Raw genomic sequence first — 9,350 nt, 5'->3', positions numbered from 1 at the left:
GATTTAGGCTGGTTGTGCTGACTAGTGATGAGCAAACATTTTCATAAATGTTCGTATGAACATGACGCTAATTGTGTTCACCGATCCCGAACAATTTGTTCGATGATCAGAATAGTTATTACAATCATTTTCAAACATATTTGAACATGCAAACGTTTATCTCACAATGTACGCAACTGCGCAATTTATGCTGTACATCTGATTATCTGTACGCATGTCAGTAACTCTAGACCAAGGCATACACAACTTTGTAATTTACGCGTTGCAACTGATAATTTGTATACATGTGCGTAGACTGAAACAAACATTTCTACTGTACGTTTGTCATCTGTTTGTGAATGTTCAGCAAACACAAACCGATCATGATCATTTTTTTATGATCGTGTTCGGGATCCATTGGGATGTTTGCTTATCTCTAGTGCTGACTGTCTAAAGTGTACGGCGGTCTCCCCCCACAGATGAAGTTGATGAGAGAAGGGTTAGTTGTGTTAGATTCTTACCACCTAAGCCTATTTTTCTGGGAAAGAGAAGCCAATGTCAGAGCTGTCCTCTTCTTATACAGGAAATATAAATGTAATATAAGTCGGGGAAGTTGGAAGTGGAAATTGTTTGCCAAACAGGTATCGATAGTTTATGGCCACCTTCACATAGTGGAGATCTCATAGTCTACCGTTTATTTGTGTTAAGTAATTTTTTAGCACTTATGTTTATTTTACTTTTACTTTTTATTCACACCAGTGAGAATCATGGAGCCAAATCAAACAGTGACATATTTCATCATGAAAGGGTTATCTGATGATCCTAAGCTCCAGGCTCCGATATTTGTTCTGGTTTTATTTATTTATCTCTTTGTCCTTGTCGGGAATATGGGTCTTCTTCTCCTGATCTGCCTGGAATCTCATCTTCACACTTCCATGTATTTCTTCCTAGGTAACTTGTCTATAGTGGACATGATGTCTTGCACTATCACCCTACATAAGACCCTTCAAATGTTCATCACTGGAGATAACAAGGTGCCCTACCTGACCTATATGGTTAAATGGTACCTGTTTGAAGCTGTAGTAGCAATTGAAGTTTTAGTATTGACGACTATGAGCTATGATCGATATGTAGCTATTTGTAGACCCCTGAATTATAAAACCATTATGAGCTATAAGATATGTCAACTCTTGGCCTCATTTTGTTGGATATTTAGTTTTTTACATTATATTCCCCAAATCTATGTTGCATTCCGGATCTCTTGTTTTACCACAAATGTCATTGACCACTTCTTCTGTGACCTTGTACCCCTCATGGAAACTATGTGCCCAGACAGTTTAAAACTGTTGCGATTATTGACCAATACAGAAGGTCTTATGGTATATATCATTATTCCATTTCTTCTCACTGTAACATCCTATATCTTTATAATTAGAGCCATAATGAAGATCCGTACCAGTGTTGGTAGAAGAAAAGCCTTCTACACGTGTTCCTCACATCTCATAGTCAATACATTGCTTTATACCACATTTTTTCTTCAGTATATTATACCAAGTAATGTTTTAGGCTCAAAGAAAATGTTTTCTTTATTTAACACGGTTGTTGTCTCCTTGCTCAACCCAATTTTGTACAGCATCAGGAATGAAGACATCAAAATAGCTTTTAGAAGGAGAATCAGGAAATGTACAGCAAACATATTCTGTAGTTTAGAAGGCAGGGTCATCAAAGTGAGCATGGAAAACTAACTTGATTTATATTAATCACTTTGAATACTTAGAATTTTTAATTCTAAACCTTATATTTTCCGGCGTATAAGGCAACTGGGTGTATAAGACGACCCCAGGACTTTTAATCAGATTGTCAGGGGTTCGCCTTATACACCGAAAAATGCTGTGGTCAGGCAGGGGTTAACTGCAGCTAAGTTAATAAAAAAAACAACAGTTAACTCACCTGGGTCCCGTTCCTGGTGTCCGTGCATCCTCTCTGCTCCCCGGCGCAGTCAGTGTACGTCACACTGGCTGCGCCAGGGATGCCTGAAGGTCTCCCGAGCAGCGAGAGTCTAATCGGAGAGCTTTGGAAGAATGACAGAGGCTTCGGGTACTTCCGGAGCCTCCCAAAGCCTCTGTCATTCTTTCGAAGCTCTCCCAAGCAGCCGAGTGTCTCCAATTAGACGCTCGCTGCTCGGGAGAGCTTCGGGCATCCCCGGCGCAGCCAGTGTGACCTACAATGACTGCGCTGGGGAGCGGAAAAGACGTGCGGTTTAATTGTCGCCCCATACGGTGGAGATGCAACCGTTTTTTAGCCCCCCCCACCGTATGGGGCAACCATACTCGGCGTATAAGACGAACCCTGAATTCTGAGAAGATTTTTCGGGGTTAAAAAGTCATCTTATGAGCCGGAAACTACGGTATATATATTCTGTTGTTCCACTGTTCATTATAAAAGATCTTTTTAATTCACTGCATGTTATTATGGTGATATAGATATCAAATATGTGCATATTGTTTTTTTAAATTAAATAAACTTTATTTTTTGTAAAATAAAAAAAGTGCACTTGCATTTTTTATACATTTTATTTATTAGGCATTATTTTTTACTGTTTGCACTGAAGTTTTTCAGCAGTTTTCCTCTAAAGGCTATTTTTCTTACTGATACTTTTCCTCCTGAACTCATCTTTAGAATGAGAGAAAACTATCTATTATGATGTACCCCATACATAGAATACAGAGGAGGTCATGTACTGCTGTATATAGCATACATTCATGAGCAGCAGCAGCATGGAAAACACTTTATGGCATTACTGAGCAGTACTGCTATAAATACAGCACTAACAATACAGAATATTTAGAAGAGGCTTATTTCCTCTTTGTGTGTGTGTGTGTGTGTGTGTGTGTGTGTCTCTGTCTCCAGCTGTTTGGGAAGAAGAAAGAAGAATTCGGTAAGTTGAGAAGGTAGCATTTTTTTGTAATATTATGTATTACAATATTTTTATCTATGCTTATTGTATAGGTTTCTTGGGGAAAAAACTAAAACAACAGTGACTTTTAAATCTAAAAATGTCTCTGAGCTAGCCACATGCCCGGCCCGCGGCACTGGCGGAGCATGCGGCCAGCCCCTTACCGACGGCATCCCTGACAACCGGCCCGTCCGGGTGCAAGGGGCGCGCCGATGGCGTCTCTAGCTACTGGTTCGGCCGAGTTGCTTTGGGCATGTCAGCTCCTGTCTTCTGTTCTTGCCATGGCCGATGCTTTACCGCCCCCGTCCGAGCGGCTCAGGTGATAGCTATCCAGTGGCGTAGCTACCATGAAGGCAGGGAAGGCAGTTGCTATGGGGCCCCTCACTGCAGGGGGCCTGGGGGCCCACCTGGCCCGTCTCCCCTGTCTTCAAGGTAGCTATGCTACTAATACTAAAGCACCCTGTCAGAGACGCAGAAGGGATCATCTGCAATCCCCTCTTAAACACCTCTGCACCTCCCCCTGACACAGGCTCAGAGCGTCCTGCACCAGTGTCCCCCTCTCTACAAGTGGAACAGTCCCAGGACGTTCTGCTAAGCTCCGCCCCCATTGCTGCAAGCCCTGCCCCCAGTGCCCACCGCGGGTGGGATATTCGCTCATTGCAGAGTGCACAGGGCCTGAGGAGGAGACACACAGCAGGAGGATGGTAACTATCACTGCCAGATGGAAGTCACCAGCTTCCCTGGCATCCTGTATAATGAGGTCACCAGCTTTCCTGGCATCCTGTATAATGAGGTCACCCAGCTTCTCTGGCATCCTGTATAATGAGGTCACTTAGCCTCCCTGGCATCCTGTATAATGGGGTCACTCAGCCTCCCTGCATCCTGAATAATGGGGTCACTTAGCCTCCCTGCATCCTGAATAATGGGGTCACTTAGCCTTCCTGCATCCTGTATAATGGGGGTCACCAGCTTTCCTAGCATTTTATATAATGTGGACACTCAACTTCCCTGGCATCCTGTATAATGTGGACACTCAACTTCCCTGGCATCCTGTATAATAGGGTCTCTCAGCTTCCCTGGCATTCTGTATAATGGGGTCAGTCAGCTTCCCTAGCATCCTGTATAATCGGATCACTCAGCCTCCCTGACATCCCATATAATAGGGTCACTCGGCTTCCCTAGCATCCTGTATAATGGGGTTACTCAGCTTCCCTAGCATCCTGTATAATGGGGTCACTCAGCTTTTCCAGCATCCTGTATATTGGGGTCACTCAGCTTCCCAGCATTCTGTATAATGGTATCTCTCAGCTTCCCTGCATCCTGTATAATGGGGTCACTCAGCCTCCCTGGCATCCTGTATAATGGGGTCACTAAGCTTCCCTGCATCCTGTATAATGGGGTCACTCAGCTTTCCTGGCATCCTGTATAATGGGGTCACCAGCTTCCCTAGCATCCTGTATAATGGGGTCACTCAGCTTCCCTGGCATCCTGTAATGGGGGTCACTCAGCTTCCCTGCGTCCTGTATAATGGGGTCACTCAGCTTCCCTGGCATCCTGTATAATGGGGTCACTCAGCTTCCCTGGCATCCTGTATAATGGGTCCACTCAGCTTCCCTGCATACTGTATAATGGGGTCACTCAGCTTCCCTGCATCCTGTATAATGGGGTCACTCAGCCTCCCTAGCATCCTGTATAATGGGGTCATCCAGCTTCCTTAACATCTTGTATAGTAGTCAGTATAATGGAGGTCACCCCCCCTGGACTCAGAGCACCCCTCAGACCTGCAGGGATTTAGAGCAGCCCCTAAACCCTTCCCCCCCCCCCCTCCACACACACACTGTCTTAAAGCAGCCCGAACCCCGCAGGTGTCTCAGAGCTGCCCCAACCAGCAGGGACTCCGAGCGGCCTGCTACCACTCACCCCCCTCACCCCAGGGCACAGCCTTTCAAAGCTTCCGAAGGTGGGGGGACAGCTCCATACCGCCAGTACAGGTAATATGTTGGGGGGCCCCATAGACTTTTTTGCTATGGGGCCCCATGAATCCTAGTTATGCCCCTGTAGCTATCTAATCACTCTAACTGGTGGGTGGCGCCGCCAGTCAGCTATATAGTGTGTTGTTGGAGCTGGAGTCTCAGCTCCTATCATGTCCTGGGGCTGGGACTTCAGACTCCATAAGTACTCTTCCTTTCCTGTCCTCCCTTGCCTGCGATAGACCCTAGCTTATTAGTGTGTCCTGATCTAACGTTCCTTCCTGCATTGTGTGTTTGGTACTCTGACTTCTGGCTTTTGGACTTTGACTATTCTCTCGGATCACTTTTTGTACTGTGCCACCCTCTTGTTGCTGACTTGGACCTCTGACACTTCTGTATTGTATAGCGTTTGTCTTGTCTTTGTTCCATGTTCACTCAGATAGGATAAGGGACCGTCTATCAGTTGTCCGCTGCCGTTAGGGCTGTTGAGGCAATTAGGTAGAGATAGTGGGGCAGGTGCGAGCGTCAGGGCTACACCTGTCTTTTGTTGTTCTGGTCCCATATCCTGACAATAGGTAAGTGTTTCCTAGACAGGTCACATATGTGTACTCCAGACTTAAGCACACACCAAATCTACCTGTCCTGATTCCCAGCTGAGCTTTGTATGCTGGGCGACCCTAAAACCTGGAATGGCCTCTTAACTCCAGTCCAGTCCTTGAACCTAGCTCCCTGCATTACTCAAAGCAAGACAAGCTGAGAGGAAAATACCTCCCCTCCAGCAACAAACCCCTGTATCACAAAATGAATAGAAAATAGAGTAAAGACATTGACAAGGTTAGAAATAATTATTTGTATTTGAAATAACATTGTTTTTACATCAAAATTTGCTTTCGTCAAAGAATCCTCCTTTTGCAGCAATTCCAGCATTGCACACCTTTGGCATTCTAGCTATTAATCTGTTGAGGTAAGCTGGAGAAATTGCCCCCCACGCTTCTAGAAGCAGCTCCCACAAGTTGGATTGGTTGGATGGGCACTTCTGGCGTACCATACGGTTAAGCTGCTCCCACAACAGCTCAATGGGGTTCAGATCTGTTGACTGCGCTGGCCACTCCATTACCTATGATAGAATACCAGCTGCCTGCTTCTGCTGTAAATAGTTCTTGCACAATTTGGAGGTGTGTTTAGGGTCATTGTCCTGTTGTAGGATGAAATTGGCTCCAATCAAGCGCTGTCCACTGGGTATGGCCTGGCGTTGCAAAATTGAGTGATAGCCTTCCTTATTCAGAATCCCTTTTACCCTGTACAAATCTCCCACCTTACCAGCACCAAAGCAACCCCATACCATCACATTACCTCCACCATGCTTAACAGATGGCGTCAGGCATTCTTCCAGCATCTTTTAATTTGTTCTGCGTCTCACAAACGTTCTTCTTTGTGATCCAAACACCTCAAACTTGGATTCATCCGTCCACAACACTTTTTTCCAGTCTTGCTCTGTCCAATGTCTGTGTTCTTTTACCCATTTTAATCTTTTTCTTTTATTGGCCAGTCTCAGATATGGCTTTTTCTTTGCCACTCTGCCCTGAAGCCCAAAATCCCGCAGCCGCCTCTTCACTGTAGATGTTGACACTGGTGTTTTGCGGGTACTATTTAATGAAGATGCCAGTTGGGGACCTGTGAGGCGTCTGTTTCTCAAACTAGAGACTCTAATGTGCTTATCTTCTTGCTTAGTTGTGCAACGCGGCCTCCCACTTCTTTTTCTACTCTGGTTAGAGCCTGTTTGTGCTGTCCTCTGAAGGGAGTAGTACACACAGTTGTAGGAAATCTTCAATTTCTTAGCAATTTCTCACATGGAAAAGCCTTCATTTCTAAGAACAAGAATAGACTGTCGAGTTTCAGATGAAAGTTTTCTTTTTCTGGCCATTTTGAGCGTTTAATTGACCCCACAAATGTGATGCTCCAGAAACACAATCTGCTCAAAGGAAGGTCAGTTTTGTAGCTTCTGTAACGAGCTAGACTGTTTTCAGATGTGTGAACATGATTGCACAAGGGTTTTCTAATCATGAATTAGCCTTCTGAGCCAATGAGCAAACACATTGTACCATTAGAACACTGGAGTGATAGTTGCTGGAAATGGGCCTCTATACACCTATGTAGATATTGCACCAAAAACCAGACATTTGCAGTTAGAATAGTCATTTACCACATTAGCAATGTATAGAGTGTATTTGTTGAAAGTTAGGAATAGTTTAAAGTTATCTTCATTGAAAAGTACAGTGCTTTTCCTTTAAAAATTTCAATGTGACCCCATACTTTTGAACGGTAGTGTATATATATATATATATATATATATATATATATATATAATATATATATATATTTATTGTGGGGGGGTTAGCTCTGTCACAGGTATCACAGACACAGCAGAGTTAAAATCACTGGGTTTTATTTCACCAAGTCCAAGCAGTAACAAAATAGGTTTTCTTCAGCAGGTGCAAATAACATAAAGATAGCCTTGCTTCAGGCACAAAGAGTTAAATGAAAACAGGATTTCTCACCAGAACAGTCTTTTTAGGCTACAGCAGATTCTCCAGCTTCTCTGCCTGGAACCAACACCGCAGAACCTCCAAACAAGCTCCAGCCTTGGAGTTACACACCACACACAGCTCACCTAATCTCCTGGCTGTTATAGGCCAGGGAAAACCCGGGATGGATACGTGGGAGCAGTCATCCCACCCAACTCTGAGACTGCTCCAGTAAAAGCCGGCCCGGAACAACTGCTTGACAGCAGGTAAACTAAATTTTAAAAAAACCTGTCAGTAACCTATGTTACTGACCAATTCTATCCGGCCTACTCCACCGAGGCCTTGAACCACGGTGACACGTATCTGTCATCGACCACCATACCTTGTGCCTTGTCACAAAGCCGTGGGGCTGGGCACTTTCAACCAGCAGGCAGTGTACCCTTGACAGGGCATCTGCATTACCATGCAATTTACCTGGTCTATGTTCCACATTGAAACAATAATCTTGTAATGCCAGAAACCAGCGTGTTATCCTGGCATTATTCCCCTTTTTCATTCTCATCCATTTCAGTGGGGCATGGTCAGAAACCAACTTAAACCTTCTGCCCAGTAGGTAATAATTAAGGGAATCCAATGCCCACTTAATGGCCAGGCACTCCTTTTCCACAATGGAGTAATTTTTTTCGGCTGGGGAAAGTTTACGGCTGAGATATATAACTGGGTGCTCTTCTCCATTTATGTCCTGGGACATTACTGCACCCAGGCCTACATCGGACGCATCTGTCTGGACCACAAATTCCTTAGAGAAATCGGGTGCTACCAAGACTGGTTGCTTGCATAAGGCAAGTTTTAGTTCATTAAAGGCTCTCTCAGCCTCCGGTGACCATTTAACCATAACTGACTGGGTCCCTTTTGTGAGTTCAGTTAATGGGGCTGCTATTGTGGCAAAGTCTGTGACAAACCGTCTGTAGTAGCCTACGATACCCAAGAATGCCCTTACTTGTTTTTTTTTTTTTTTTGTTAGTGGGCGGGGCCAATTCTGTATGGCTTCGACCTTGTTAATCTGAGGTTTAATTAAGCCTCTACCCACAATATATCCCAGATATTTGGCCTCTTCCATCCCAACCGCAGATTTCTTGGGGTTGATGGTAAATCCAGCTCTCCTTAGGGCATCTAAGACTGCCTGCAGTTTTTCTAGATGACTTCCCCAGTCACGGCTAAATATCACAATGTCATCTAGGTATGCAGCGGCATACTTCTTGTGAGGGATCAGTATGCAATCCATCGCCCTTTGAAATGTGTCAGGAGCTCCCTGCAACCCAAAAGGCATTCTGGTGTATTGGTAGCATCCCTCCGAGGTGGAAAAGGCAGTCTTTTCCTTGGCCTCCTTTTGTGAGGTCCAAGGTGGTGATGTACCGGGCTGGACCTAGCCTTTCAATGAGTTCATCCACCCGTGGCATCAGGTATGCATCCACACTGGAGACCTCATTAAGCTTTCTATAGTCGTTGCAGAAGCGCCACTCCCCACTTGGTTTTGGCACTAAGACTATTGGGCTTGACCACCCACTCTTAGACTCTTCTATAACACCCAACTTTAGCATTCGTTCTACCTCTTGGGAAACCACTTGTCTACGGGCCTCAGGTATTCTATAAGGTTTCAGGTTTACCCTAATATGAGGGTCTGTGACAATCTCATGCTCAATCACGGAGGTGAGACCAGGTAGAGAGATCCTTATTCTGTTCTAAGAGTTCCCTACATTGCTGTTTCTGAGACGGTGAAAGGGTGTCTGCAATAGTGACATCTTGGAAACCCACCTCTGGCTGAGTAAGGAAACAAGGTGTGTCTATAGAATCCCTATCTTTCCAGGGTTTGAGGAGGTTTACATGATATACCTGGATGGGCTTCTTTTTACCTGGCTG

At 44.8% G+C, this 9,350-nt stretch overlaps 1 protein-coding gene across 1 annotated transcript; it reads left to right on the top strand.

Moving 5' to 3' along the window:
• The first annotated feature begins 746 nt into the window (after positions 1-746).
• LOC138766497 (olfactory receptor 5B12-like) lies at positions 747-1,724 on the top strand. Its single transcript, XM_069944087.1, has one exon. It carries the CDS (start codon positions 747-749, stop codon positions 1,722-1,724), a length of 978 nt encoding a protein of 325 aa, XP_069800188.1.
• Positions 1,725-9,350: the final 7,626 nt, after the last annotated feature.

The sequence above is a fragment of the Dendropsophus ebraccatus genome, chromosome 10, assembly GCF_027789765.1.
Source record: "Dendropsophus ebraccatus isolate aDenEbr1 chromosome 10, aDenEbr1.pat, whole genome shotgun sequence".
NCBI classification, from domain to species: domain Eukaryota; kingdom Metazoa; phylum Chordata; class Amphibia; order Anura; family Hylidae; genus Dendropsophus; species Dendropsophus ebraccatus.
The sequence above is the reverse complement of the archived record's forward strand: the minus strand, read 5'-3'. Positions and strand labels throughout refer to the sequence as shown.

Bases quoted from the DNA above. Each gene is read 5' to 3' on its own strand.
- LOC138766497 (XM_069944087.1), top strand. From the start codon at position 747: ATGGAGCCAAATCAAACAGTGACATATTTCATCATGAAAGGGTTATCT.